Source organism: Coregonus clupeaformis, chromosome 2 (genome assembly GCF_020615455.1).
Source record: "Coregonus clupeaformis isolate EN_2021a chromosome 2, ASM2061545v1, whole genome shotgun sequence".
Lineage (NCBI taxonomy): Eukaryota > Metazoa > Chordata > Actinopteri > Salmoniformes > Salmonidae > Coregonus > Coregonus clupeaformis.
Window position 1 is genome coordinate 6,108,098 of NC_059193.1, and position 13,567 is coordinate 6,121,664.

Sequence of the window (13,567 nt, forward strand, 5' to 3'; positions counted from 1 at the left end):
GCTCTTAACCCTCCTCTTTTAAATATTTAACCATGAAAATCAGTCCACATGACTCTCAAAGGCCCTGATAGAGTGAATGACAGAATTAAACGTGTGTAAGGAGTTCTTCCCCCCTGGGTTAACACAGAATGGGTTAAAAACATGCTCCAGATCTTGTTAAACGGTACACACAGCATCTCCAGATGCACGTGAGGATGCTTGACAATGAGGAGGCAGAAGCCCATGTAAGCTACAGCACAGATAGGCAGACAGGAGGAGAGAGAGAGCAGCACAGCCAGGCAATCAGCCCTACTGACCATCTGGAATAAATTAGTAGCTGGGCCACTTTCCAGGATTCTGCCTAAACTCATTAGAACTGCCTTCTGCATCGCACTCACCAAGAGAAACACATGCATGGAGCACGTCAACTTACACACATCGTCTAAGTCCCAAATGGTACCCTATTTCCTATATAGTGCATTACTTTTGACCAGAGACCCTTGGGGAATAGGGAATAAAGGGAATAGGGTGCCATTTGAGACACACATATGTATACCCATACGTAAAAATGTATGCGCACATGACTGTTAATCGCTTTGGATAAAAGCGTCTGCTAAATGGCATATTATTATTATTATTATATTATTATACAGCATGGATCATGATTCAGGGGCTATTGTTCAGCTCATGGTACAGTGAACAGACTCCAAACCACCTCACACCTTAACGATCCTTCTGAACACCTCAATGATCCCTCTGAACACCTCAATGATCCCTCTGAACACCTCAATGATCCCTCTGAACATGCCTGTAATAAACCCACACCTACTGCCATATCATCTACTGTTCTGTTCTGCAGTCAGGCAGGAAGGTGTGGCTCATTCAGAGCCAGCGGACTGTGAGAGATTAATTAACTGAGTGTTTGAATTAAACAGTCAGAACGACATGACAGTTCCCTCTACCTTGGCTATAGGATGCTGTAATTGTCACGGACTTCTCGACCATGGCGCTCAGCCTAGCTCCAACAAGGGAAATGTTAATACAGTAGAAAAAAGGGGGAGTCGTTTAATTATTTTCTTTCAGGATGGTCCCACAGGCAATTTCTTTCTGTGATCTTCCATAGCGTTTCCAACCATCAGTGTATTTAAATGCTAGCTTGGTGGATTTAATCATCAATGGGCTGAAACTTGAGAAAGGTGGAAGTGCTACGTCAAACACTCTTCATACCAAATGCATATAAGCAGTTTTTGTAGAGGAACATGTATAAAATGTTGACTTGCACCTGGATTAAAAATGCATTGACCTTGTCACAAGGAATCTTTCAGAGCAGGTAACTGACAAAACTAAGTGGGTCCTGTCCCAGTGAAAAGTGTTATGTAATGTGTTATGAGACACAACCATGTTCAGACTTCAGACACACATTATGTATAGACCTAAAATGTCTACTGAGACTGTAGAATGTAGATCATATTGGCCAATGACGATGCCATTTGAACTCCAGGACCGTACAGCTTGTAGCAGACTACTTACAGGGAAATTCAACTAATACAGTGTTATTACACAGGAATCAAAATATTCATAATCTTCCTCAGGTATTGGGCACAAAAGACCATCTAATCAGTACATACTTTTTGAGCTTCTGCCTGTCACGTGGTGCAATGTGGGCAGATAAGAATTAAACAGGTAGGGGGTCTACTACTTAGAGCATTGTGTTTTTGATGGGGGTAAAATTTGCCAGCTACCTGTCTCTTGTCACTTCTCTTGCTCCTCTCATCCAATAGAACTCTCTCATTAGCTTCAGTTTCCTCCCTCCATAGCATCTCCTGTAGCTCTGGCCATTGGAACCCAGAATCCTGCAGCTGCTTCCTCTGTTGCTGTAACACAACAACAACGTCACTGAACATGGTATTACCTGAACTTCATTCAACACAACATCATCTTTTCTCTGCAAATAGTCAGTAGGACATCACAGTCCAACACGGCACATGACATCACTCTCTAGCCATCTGTACTGTACTATACATCAACAACAAACACTACAGAACACACAATTTAAATGCATTCAGACCTAATACGACATACGTTATTTGTCTTTTGTGCAAAGCAAACCACACATGCGCATCACTCCTGAAAGCAATCCGTCCGTATTTGGAAACAACAATAAAATACTCTATATTGTTGTATAACACAATTCTTTGGTTTGTTCAACACTAAAGAGTCCTTCTCATTTGAGCCAAACAAACAACAGGAGAGAGAAAGAGAGAGAGAAATAGAGAGAAAGCCAGCCAAGTCTCTAGCCAGCCAAGCTCATTTGCTGGCTGGGCAACAGGCATTTGGCTCTGCTGCTCTGCTGGATACGGCTGCTGAGAGGAGTGTTTCAACTAAAGATTGTCTCTCACGTCCTCCAGCCTCCTGCGCTGCTCCTTCTGCTGGTGGATCCTCTTCTGTCTCTCGGCCAGCAGCTGCTGTTTGTACCTCTCCTGGTCCCGGAGCTGCTGCTGCTGTCGCTGGGCTTCTGACCAGCTCTTGTTCTCCTGCTGCAGACGCAGGAACTCTCTTCTCAGAGTGGACTCCCCCGGCAGGTTCACTATGGAGCTATGGAGACAGAGAGAGTAGCCGAGGAGCAGGGCACAGAGTGAGTGATGGGCAGGAGGAGTGAGGAGGCACATGGATGTATGGATAGGAGTATAGTTACACACAGGGAGGAGCACGCACGCACGCACACCGCACACACACACACACACACACACACACACACTTGGGTGTATATACGGACAGGGATACACAGGGACACATACTGTACTGTCCACAGCAGAAAAATATATATTTTTATAGTCACTGCCATATGGCGCCCTGTCCAGCTAAGGGAACAGAAGCAGAGCATCTGGTGTCTTCATTGACAAGCCCATGCATTCACACACTGTGCACTCTCAGACAAATATCCTCTATGACAGTTCTCAGGCCTGTATTACATAAGCAGTAGAGCTTGGACTTCACAGAGGGGGTCAGCTGGCCCTTTGATGGACCCAGAAGAGCTTGGACTCCAGCGTCACAGAGGGGGTCAGCTGGCTGTTTGATGGACACAGTAGAGCTTGGACTCAAGCGTCACAGAGGGGGTCAGCTGGCTGTTTGATGGGCCCAGTAGAGCTTGGACTCAAGCGTCATAGAGGGGGTCAGCTGGCTGTTTGATGGGCCCAGTAGAGCTTGGACTCAAACGTGTTCTGAGGGGGTCAGCTGGCTGTTTGATGGGCCCAGTAGAGCTTGGACTCAAGCGTCATAGAGGGGGGTCAGCTGGCTGTTTGATGGGCCCAGTAGAGCTTGGACTCAAGCGTCATAGAGGGGGTCAGCTGGCTGTTTGATGGGCCCAGTAGAGCTTGGACTCAAGCGTCATAGAGGGGGTCAGCTGGCTGTTTGATGGGCCCAGTAGAGCTTGGACTCAAGCGTCATAGAGGGGGTCAGCTGGCTGTTTGATGGGCCCAGTAGAGCTTGGACTCAAGCATCATAGAGGGGGTCAGCTGGCTGTTTGATGGGCCAAGTAGAGCTTGGACTCAAGCGCCATAGAGGGGATCAGCTGGCTGTTTGATGGGCCCAGTAGAGCTTGGACTCAAACGTGTTCTGAGGGGGTCAGCTGGCTGTTTGATGGGCCCAGTAGAGCTTGGACTCAAGCGTCATAGAGGGGGTCAGCTGGCTGTTTGATGGGCCCAGTAGAGCTTGGACTCAAGCGTGTTCATAGAGGGGGTCAGCTGGCTGTTTGATGGGCCCAGTAGAGCTTGGACTCAAGCGTCATAGAGGGGGTCAGCTGGCTGTTTGATGGGCCCAGTAGAGCTTGGACTCAAGCGTCATAGAGGGGTCAGCTGGCTGTTTGATGGGCCCAGTAGAGCTTGGACTCAAGCGTCATAGAGGGGGTCAGCTGGCTGTTTGATGGGCCAAGTAGAGCTTGGACTCAAGCGTCATAGAGGGGGTCAGCTGGCTGTTTGATGGGCCAAGTAGAGCTTGGACTCAAGCGTCATAGAGGGGGTCAGCTGGCTGTTTGATGGGCCCAGATGTGACATCAGAGCTAGAGTCTGACCTTCTTTACAGACAGTGTTAACACTGTGTCATCATACCTGGGTTCACCTTCCTCTTCGTTAATCTCCTCCTCCTCATCCTCACTGCCGCTGTATTCATACTCTGGGCTCTCTGTGGACAACATGTGACCAGAGTATATTTCAGACATGAGGGATGCATGTAATCTCAATGATACAGTACATTATGCACATGACTATATATACTAGGAAAAACAAGGAGATGGTTATTCTGTACAGTACAACAGGCTCACACATACTGTAACTTTCCCACAGTCAGCTAGTTCCTCATCTCTCACCATCTAAGCAGGGAAAGCATCAATTACAGTAAAATAACCTAATGTCTCCTCTCCAGGTGTCTCCTGCAGTTTACCCACATGGAACTAAAACTAGTCATGAACAGTCTCACTTCCTTTTCTTCAACTGGATTGCATTCCAAAACGCTTGTCAAAATGACTAAATAGTTCAGCATGTTAAGTTAGGCTCATTCTTCCTTCTGAAGTCTCATGAGAGATTGTGAATTATAATGAGAACGAATAAGAAAGAGAGAGTATGATAGAGAGAGAGGGAGAGAGAGAGGGAGAGAGCGAGAGCGAGAGCGAGAGCGAGAGCGAGAGCGAGAGCGAGAGCGAGAGCGAGAGCGAGAGCGAGAGCGAGAGGGAGAGGGAGAGGGAGAGGGAGAGAGAGCGAGAGCGAGAGAGAGAGAGAGAAAGGGAGAGGGAGGTAGATAGAGAGAGGAAGGAAGAGAAGGAGAGGGAGAGAGAGAGAGAGCGAGAGGGAGAGAGAGAGAGGGAGAGAAGCAAGAGGAAGAGAGAGAGAGAGAGAGAGAGAGAGAGAGAGAGAGAGAGAGAGAGGGAGAGAGAGAGAGAGAGGAGAGAGAGAGAGAGAGAGAGAAGGGAGAGAAGGAGAGAGAGAGAGAGAGAGAGAGAGAGAGAGAGAGAGAGAGAGAGAGAGAGAGAGAGAGAGAGAGAGAGAGAGAGAGAGAGAGAGAGCGAGAGAGAAAGGAGAGGAAGGAGTGGCTGGCCCTAGAGAATGGGCATCTGTTTCTAATTCCCAGTCAAACTCTTGTAGGTTATGAAAACAGGGTAATGACTGAGTGTTTCTGCTGTGTTTGGAGCTGCCACTATCAGCGTCTCATTCGGTCTCACTAAAGGGTTGGCTCTGCTCTAAAGGGTCATCTCTCTGTCTGTCTGAACAGTTAAGCAGAACGCCAACCAACGAACCAACGGCACGGGCCTAGGAAACCGCCATTTTGCTATCGAAGCGAAGCCTGGAGGGAGGCAGGGAGACAATGTCATTATGTGGGGTGAGGAGGAAGACGGAGGGAGGGAGGCAGCTGATGGTGTGGTGCAGTCTGGGAGATGATTAAACACTGCCTCCTCCGAGGCGCATTCCTCTCACATGACACGAGTGTGCAGTCTCACTGTGAGAGGCTGACAAGGAGCAGTCCTGCTTCTGCCTCTAAACTCAACAGCCACCACATCACCAGTGGATAATAGAACCTGTCAAGCTGATGACAGTAATACAGTAGCCTCTCAATAGGCTTAGAGAAATTGAACACAAGGATAGACAGAGAACTGGGCGAAAAGATTTTGGATCAAAATGCCTTTTTACTGCCAGTGTGACTAAGAATAACAAGGCCAAAAAGGTGCCCCATGGTTGTTGGCAGTGCAAAGTATCATACAGCACTAAAGCTTGCTGCCAGACTCAGCAACTGTTGAGTGACATTAGGTGATCTCTGCTATCCTGTAATGAAAACATGACCTCACCTTTGTCTCTCTTCTTCCTGGTTCTGTCCAGGTGGTCTTTGAGTATGATGCGGACCTGCCGTTCATTGGGCAGGTCTTTGATGAACGAGTGCCTCAGGAGGGTTTCTGTAGCAGGACGATGGAGGTAGTTCTTCACCAGACAGCTCTCCACAAAGGTCATTAACTTCTTGGACCTGGAGAGGACAGAATGTCACAACATGCTCAGGCAGTGTCCAAGATGGCACCCTAACCCCTATAGTATGTAGTGCACTACTTTTGGCCAGATCCTCATGGGCTATAGGGTGTAATTTCAGACACAGCCTCAATGTATTCCTAAAGTCTGCCATGCATGAACCCAACTTTATTAAATGAATATTGAATAAACAAACTCTATGGGTTCAAACACAAGGCTTCATGCATTATGAAAGGCATTATGAAAGGGTTGCTGAGGACATGTGAACTGGAAGACAAAAGTTTCTCTACCTTCCCTTCCCATTGTATCTAAAAACCTCATTTTAGATCCCTGCATGCAGTCAAACTGTTACTGTAGGGGTTTGTCTTCTCACACTATGATGCTAAAATGACAAACAGGAACGTGACAATCAACCATATGTGCTCAGCCTGAACAATTGCTACAGTATACAAAAAAAAAAGTGAGATAAGGGGTGAGGAAGGGACATTGTATTGCAGCAGTTTTGTTGGCAGTAATGTTATTGGAGCTAGCTAAGCAAGGGTAAAAGGTGAAGGAAGGCAGAGGGAGGCTGTATGAGTTTTGGACACTCTGGGGAAAACATTCCTGCTGTGTTGCTGATGCTCTGTGGGGCGTGGTGTCTCTGAGGGAGGGAGGCAGAGTGGTGTCTCTAAGGGAGAGAGTGGTGTCTCTAAGGGAAGGAGGCAGAGTGGTGTCGCTAAGGGAGAAAGGCAGAGTGGTGTCGCTAAGGGAGAAAGGCAGAGTGGTGTCGCTAAGGGAGAAAGGCAGAGTGGTGTCTCTAAGGGAGACAGAGTGGTGTCTCTAAGGGAAGGAGGCAGAATGGTGTCTCTAAGGGAGGGAGGCAGAGTGGTGTCTCTAAGGGAGGGAGGCAGAATGGTGTCTCTAAGGGAGGGAGGCAGAGTGGTGTCTCTAAGGGAGGGAGGCAGAATGGTGTCTCTAAGTGAGGGAGGCAGAGTGGTGTCTCTAAGGGAGAAAGGCAGAGTGGTGTCTCTAAGGGAGGGAGGCAGAGTGGTGTCTCTAAGGGAGGGAGGCAGAGTGGTGTCTCTAAGGTAGGTAGAGTGGTGTCTCTAAGGGAGGCAGAGTGGTGTCTCTAAGGGAGAGACACAGAGTGGTGTCTCTAAGGGAGGGAGGCAGAGCTGTCTTTCTTACCATTTCTTTGATTTGAGCTTGGGGGGCGGGTTGCGAGGAATGAGGAACAGGGCTCTCATGGGATGCATGTCACACAGGGCTGGGAACAGAGAAACTATGGTTGCATCCCAAATGGCACCATATTCCCTATTTACATTTACATTTACGTCATTTAGCAGACGCTCTTATCCAGAGCGACTTACAAATAGGGCCTCTGGTCAAAAGTAGTGCACTATGTAGGGCCCAGAGGGCTCTGGTCAAAAGTAGTACACTATGTAGGGAATAGGGTGCCATTTAGAACACATAAAGACAGACAGGGGACCGAGGTTATGAGAGGCCCCATTGTGCCCCAATCACATGGCAGGGAATGGAAGTGTTCCACAGTGTTGTCAATGTTATGCTACAGTCCTGTTACACTCAGCCTGATGGTAGTATATACTACACAGTCCCTACTACCATAGTCATGGGAAGTAGGGGTGCTGAGGGTGCCCCCTAAAAAATAAAATTTTATATATCTATATTTATTGATACAATTGTTTAAATGTTTTACATTTCTTTCACAAAAGTAGTACACTGGGCCTTTAACAGTCCTGTATTAGCGGGCCGATATAGCGTCAGCAGCGTGGGCAAACCCCCCCCCCCCCCGACCTCACTCGCTTCAGCGTGAGCCCAATCACTTTCAATGACACTTGGATTCAGTCCGTGACTGGTAAAACGGACTGCAATATCTGACAACACTGTGAAGTCACTCACAAAGAGAGAATGAAAACTCACAGTTAATGCAACAAAACTCAAAACTACAACTTTGTGAGACTGAAAATTCAGCATAATGACGTAGCATTCAAAAAATGCTTAAAAGAAAAATAAACTATATAATTACAGTAGAGCATATTAGCCATGGCCTGGAAAACCCTCCATCTACAACTATAGGATGTGGAGGAGAAAGAGAAGATTGTTGAGACTGTAATGTGATCGGACGGGAGAGGAGGGAGGAGGGGTGACACTTACGTGGTGCTCCTTCAGCCATCTCCAGAGCTGTGATTCCCAGAGACCACAGGTCACTCTATAGGGAGTCATCCAGTCAGAGCCATTTCAGATGAACACGATAGAAATACAGACAGAAATACATAGAGTACACACACATACACACATACACACACACAAATAAACACACAGCCCCCCACTCCCCCCCACATACACGCACGCAAAAACAGCATTTCCAGCAGAGATTAGCTCCCTTTTACCCTGTAGTCATAGGTAGAGTCTGGGTTCTCGTCACAGGCAATGACCTCAGGGGCCATCCAGTACGGAGTCCCAATAAAGGTGTTCCTCCTCCCTATCGTCCTGTCCAGCTGAGCACTCACCCCAAAGTCAACTGGCAAAGACAAGACACTGTGTTTGAACAGATTAAACCACACCCACAAGGGAACAGCAGGCAAATACTGAAATGACAGTGACAAATCATTTTGAAATGGCCAACTGTGGCTATGTGGGTTGTGAGTTGAACTTTGACCCTGTCTCCTAGTCCTTACCCAGCTTGACCTCTGCATTCTCGGTCAGCAGCACGTTCTGGCCTTTGATGTCACGGTGAATGACGTGGTGTGAGTGGAGGTGAGACAGGCCCTGTGTTGACACACACACACACACGCACAATGTCAGGACACTACACACAAACAAACACACACGCACGCACACACACACACATCACATGATCTCGCTCTCACTCTCTCTCAGAGCTTGGGACAGAGGTGTGGACTCGAGTCATGTGACTTGGACTCGAGTCAGACTCGAGTCATGAATTTGATGACTTCAGACTCGACTCGACAAAATGTACAAAGACTTGCAACTCGACTTGGACTTTAACATCAATGACTCGTGACTTGACTTGGACTTGCGCCTTATGACTCGAGAAGACTTGCTACGAGGACTTGTAATGACTTGCAAAGGCTTGCTAAGAGGACTTGAAATGACTCGAAACTAAAATGTAGGACTTTGGACTCGACTTGAGACTTGATGGCTTTGACTTTTGACTCGACTTGGGACTTGCCTCATCTTTGACTCGACTTGACTCGGGACTCGAGGGCAAAGACTTGAGACTTACTTGTGACTTGCATAACAATGACTTTGTCCCACCTCTGGCTTGGGAAGAGGCACAGCAAGGATGTGTACACTGCTTCAAAGGAGTGAAAAATAAATGCAGGACGTTTGTTTTATTTAAGATAATGACTTCACCGTGTTCCGCTGCTATCTGCTATGATGCCCTCTGCCCTTTGGGTCACTGTCTAGCCTAACTCTCAATGACTGTCCTACCATACATTTAGAAGAAAAAGCTCCTAATCCAAAACAATAACTCTCCTGCTACAATACGGCCGATATAGGATGAGATGAACTCTCTGAAGTGATTCTAAGGACCTTTATATTCCCCAGTGCTTTGGGGAGAACATCCTGGTTAAATGGCTTATCTCCAGTAGTAGTACTCACTCGGAGGACCTCCCTGCAGATGTAGGCGATCCAGTCCTCCTTCAGGCAGTTCCCTTTAGTCTTCTTCACTAGGTCAGTGACTGAGCCCGCCCCACAGTACTCCATCACCAGCTTTACAGCAAGGTCACACACACACACACACACACACACACACACACACACACACACACACACACACGGACGGACGGATGGACACAGGCAGGCAGGCAGGCAGGCAGACGCATGCACACACACAGAGGAAATGGCTCAGACAGATGACAGGCCACCAGCAGAACAGCACCCTTTAACACACTACTGTGGCTAGGGCTACAACACCGTCACATCCCACTATAGGCATACAGCATACAAGGAAAGGCAGAATCAAAGATACAACTCGTCATTTGATTATTTTTAAAGGGCAATGTGTAGGATGGTGTCAGGAAAAACTCATGGCCCATGTTATGTTTTCTAGGACCAAGTTTTTTTGTGCTAAAGAAAGTGTATGAGCTGTACATACCGAGATAGAGGCCCTCAAGATAAGATGATTGAAGTGAGGAGAAATCAACAGAGAGAGATGGAGAACAGCCACTCACCCAGAGCTGGTCATCCTGACCTGCAGGACTCTTCTTCACAAAGGCACCATAGTATGTAGCTATATTCCTATGATGGGAATATGTCTTCAACATATTAATCTCTAACTTGATTTCCTCTTCTTCTTCCTGCACACAAAAAAGGATATTAACAATTTATTATATTAAACTTGACAACGGAAAACAGCAGGCCGTAATGCAGCCAACCCAAAACCCAGGGAGTGAAAACCCTGCTTCTCTTGCTTCCCCTGCACAGAACAGTTACAGTTGACTTTTAAGCCTAAATTGAAATTAAACTGAGCTGGCAGATTTGTGCTGGGCTCGCCGTACTGGTGAGATGTGCTGTTAGCCTCGCTGGACCCACGGGCCTGCCAACACACATGGCAATCAATAGTAGTGGTGATGTCATCACTGGGTCAGTAACTACCAATTATGGCGTGTGGGTTTGGAGTCCATTTTAGCATTCATGTTTACATTGCATGGGGCACTAAGGATATGTTAATTTATTTGTTTCTTCCCATACACTCCACTGGTATAGCCTCACTAAGGCTAAGGGAGGGCTCATGTAGCGTAGCGTAGCATGTCTTTGGTGTGGAGCTAGAAACAGGCACCTTCTCTTTAAGAAGCAGTATTGTGTGTCAGGAGCCTAGACGGGATTTGTTTGTGTGTGAAGCCTTGGAAAAACATGATGACACACATATGTTTGCTGTGACGAGGTGGTGTTGAAGAAGTCAGACGCAGGAGAGTAAATCACAGAAATAACAGGCTTTAATCCGCAAAATACAGGTTTACGCAGAAATGCGTCAAACACACTCCAGGGCACAAAAACAGGCGCACCCTAAAATACAAGGCACACGGGAAAACTCCAGTTGATACAAAATACACGAGCTCCACCGAGCTTCACTAACCTCCACAATAAACAATCACCCACACAGACAAGGAAGCAGAGGGAACACTTATACAATGACTAATGAGGGAATAAGGACCAGGTGTGTGTGATTGAAGACAAGACAAATGGAGTGATGATAAATGGATCGGCAGTAGCTAGTAAGCCGGTGACGGCAAACGCCGAAACCTGCCCGAACAAGGAGGGGAGGCAGCCTCGGCGGAAGTCGTGACAATTGCATTTCCACTCCCAGGGTTTTCATAGTGTAGTATAGTCAACGGACTGCAACATGACACCGTCTTTCTTGCCAGGAAAACCACAACATCCCCATGCTACTGGCCAGAATATTAGAGATTCAACCTAATATGCTTTGATTTACTGTTGACTAGTTCATTCCAGATTTACAGGGGCTGATAGCTTGTCTGGTTTGTTTAACAATAACGATACGGCTCTGCAAGAAAAATAATTACAGGATTATAAATGTGTTGTTTTCTGTACCAATACACAGACTTAACAACCAGTACACATTAGAAATAGACTACTACATAATACAATGAGGGAATTGATCTTCTCTATAACTTTTCCCTGAACGGTAGCAGTACAACAGAAGAGGTTTAAATGGGGACACCAGGCAGTTTCTCTCTCTATTCTCGCCTCACAGATGCTCTCTGTACAGGACAATGTCTCAATCCCCAAGAGGGGTCGAGGCGAGTGACCGGGCCGCGACTGGGCCCTGGGTCATGGCTGAGGCCAGGCAGCCTGAGTAGTGGGGGATAATGGAGGGGGAGCGGGAGAAGGAGAGTGAGGGTGGGTGGGGGATGGGGGGGTTGGATATGTGACTGTGGGGAGGGATGTGTTTTCGGGGAGAGGCCCTGGGCCTTCAGAGAGGGGCTATTCAGTTGTCCAGGAAATCTCCTGCTAGTATCTCTCAGGGCAGATAGACAATACAAGATGGACAGGGAAAGGGAAAAGGCTGAAGAGAGATAGAGAGCCTGGGGGGGCGTGTTATCTTCTCGGCTTTTACTCTTTGGGGTGCGATACGGTGAGCTGGGCTTTTTAAACACACCTCAGCACCGCATATATCCTTTATGTGTTAGGCCAAGACAACACCTGTAATATCAGCCAGCAATACAAGGCTTATCTAATAAAAAGCAAGTCTAGATCAAAACACAGATATTGGATAACTTAATATCAGTTTTAATGTGATGTTTTGATGATGATACATTTGAAACTGTGTCTTACATTCTCTATTGAGTGGGTAGTGAAATACTCATTTGTTTTTCATGCAGTGTGTTGAACTTTAGTCACTCTAGGACAGACAGAATTTCAGATTGCACTGCAGAGAATGTCTGATGCTGTTGATCCTCCCTCAAAACAAAATAAAAAATCTGATTTAATTAAATCTTTGGCCATGTACACTTTGTGCTATTGTAATAACGCTGCTCTTTGTTCTCATAGCGGGCCAGGAAGGCCAACTCAATCAAGTACGTAGTCTCATCACCAGGTAGCTTTATTGCCCTGAGGGAATGAGATGATTGAACTTTCCCTGAACAAACATGGCTCCCAGTGTTCTCACCTGACAGCTCAGGATATAATAACCTTTGATGCGCTGTGTTAACCGGGCCTCATTTGCATTTCTTAAATAAAACAGGGGGAACTCTGATCTGAGTTTGATGTGATGAAACCTTTGGGGTCCCCTCCTTAGCCCCTCCTTGCCCCTTTAAGTTGGCAGAGTGGCAGTCACACGGCTATGTCCCTCCCTGCATACAGTATGTCTGGGTGGCTTTGACGGGCAGGGAGGAAGGGACGGAGACAGGAACCGGGAAGTAGCCGTCTTACCTCTGTCACGTCCATGACCTTGATAGCAGCCAGCTGTCCTGTCTTCACATGTCGACCCTGTCGAGACACAAGGATAGTTAGGGGCACAGTTAGGGACAGAATGGCCTTCAGCCGCCACTGACAGCTGAGACAATCAAAGACCCTCAGAGAGCTGAGTAAATTTGGTATTGTGACCCTAGAAGCTTACGTCACAAAGTCACTCAAGACACTTTGAAAAAAGTAAAAGAAGGTATTTTGTGCATAGTCATTCAGGCTAATTGCACAAACATTATGCAGTAGTTAAGCTTATTGTTAAGAAAATAACTGCATTTTATTAAAAAATACCACAACGGAAAGTCTAGTGTCTAAGACAATGTCTACCAGTCAGCTGAGGTGAATTGAGAGAGGGGAAAATGTATCTATTTCTCTAACTGAATCTGGTGGCTGCGTCCATTTGAGCAGAAAAAGAGGGAGAGGTAGAAGAGCAATGCTACGGTAAAATATGAAACGTGTTGTAACCTGAGGAGCAGAAAAGTAGGTACAGCAACTATTATTTGTGAAAAGTTTGTAGAGAAAATGGAACAAGGGCTGAGCCGAGGCAATATGTCTCACTAGACTGACCTCCATTGTTTGTTTATTTGAAAAATGGCTCATATCATCAACACAATTTACTGTTGTCTGCA

At 46.8% G+C, this 13,567-nt stretch overlaps 1 protein-coding gene across 1 annotated transcript in view; it reads right to left on the reverse strand.

Moving 5' to 3' along the window:
- LOC123492855 (mitogen-activated protein kinase kinase kinase kinase 4-like) overlaps nucleotides 1-13,567 on the reverse strand; it is a 105,196-nt gene that overhangs the window by 74,902 nt on the left and 16,727 nt on the right. The window contains exons 3-13 of the mRNA XM_045226222.1: nucleotides 12,906-12,962; nucleotides 10,184-10,309; nucleotides 9,612-9,722; nucleotides 8,663-8,753; nucleotides 8,375-8,505; nucleotides 8,139-8,193; nucleotides 7,152-7,230; nucleotides 5,813-5,985; nucleotides 4,086-4,158; nucleotides 2,379-2,574; nucleotides 1,722-1,853 (exon numbers count right to left, since the gene is read on the reverse strand). Of these exons, the coding sequence (XP_045082157.1) occupies nucleotides 1,722-1,853; nucleotides 2,379-2,574; nucleotides 4,086-4,158; nucleotides 5,813-5,985; nucleotides 7,152-7,230; nucleotides 8,139-8,193; nucleotides 8,375-8,505; nucleotides 8,663-8,753; nucleotides 9,612-9,722; nucleotides 10,184-10,309; nucleotides 12,906-12,962 (1,224 nt within the window). The remainder of the gene's footprint in view (nucleotides 1-1,721; nucleotides 1,854-2,378; nucleotides 2,575-4,085; nucleotides 4,159-5,812; nucleotides 5,986-7,151; nucleotides 7,231-8,138; nucleotides 8,194-8,374; nucleotides 8,506-8,662; nucleotides 8,754-9,611; nucleotides 9,723-10,183; nucleotides 10,310-12,905; nucleotides 12,963-13,567) is intronic.